The sequence below is a fragment of the Merops nubicus genome, unplaced genomic scaffold (assembly GCF_000691845.1).
Source record: "Merops nubicus isolate BGI_N331 unplaced genomic scaffold, ASM69184v1 scaffold44312, whole genome shotgun sequence".
Taxonomy (NCBI): Eukaryota; Metazoa; Chordata; class Aves; order Coraciiformes; family Meropidae; genus Merops; species Merops nubicus.
The window spans coordinates 2,852-3,074 of record NW_008596395.1 but is presented as its reverse complement, the minus strand read 5'-3'; the positions used below and the strand labels follow the sequence as shown (position 1 = coordinate 3,074).

The 223-nt window shown below is 65.5% G+C and overlaps 1 protein-coding gene across 1 annotated transcript in view; it reads right to left on the bottom strand.

Annotated features, from left to right (window-relative positions):
* Window positions 1–5: 5 nt before the first annotated feature.
* Window positions 6–223, bottom strand: part of LOC103769184 (tubulin gamma-2 chain) — a gene marked incomplete at both ends in the record, with an annotated part of 3,066 nt that continues 2,848 nt past the window's right edge. Inside the window, one exon of the mRNA XM_008936359.1 lies at window positions 6–155. Coding sequence (XP_008934607.1) covers window positions 6–155 — 150 coding nt within the window. The remainder of the gene's footprint in view (window positions 156–223) is intronic.

Here is a 223-nt window from a genome sequence, read left to right as displayed (position 1 = left end):
CTTACCGACTGGTCGGTGGTGAGCGGCGTGTAGCCGGTCATAAGGAAGTGCAGCCGGGGGGTGGGGATCAGCGAGGCGATCAGCCCGATGAGGTCGTTGTTCATGTACCCGGGGTACCTGAGCGTGGTGGTGCTGGCAGACATGATGGTGGAGACCTGGGGGAGAGGACGGGGTCAGCGTCCGTGACAGCGCAGGGCTGTGGGGCATGGCCTGTGGGGGACAG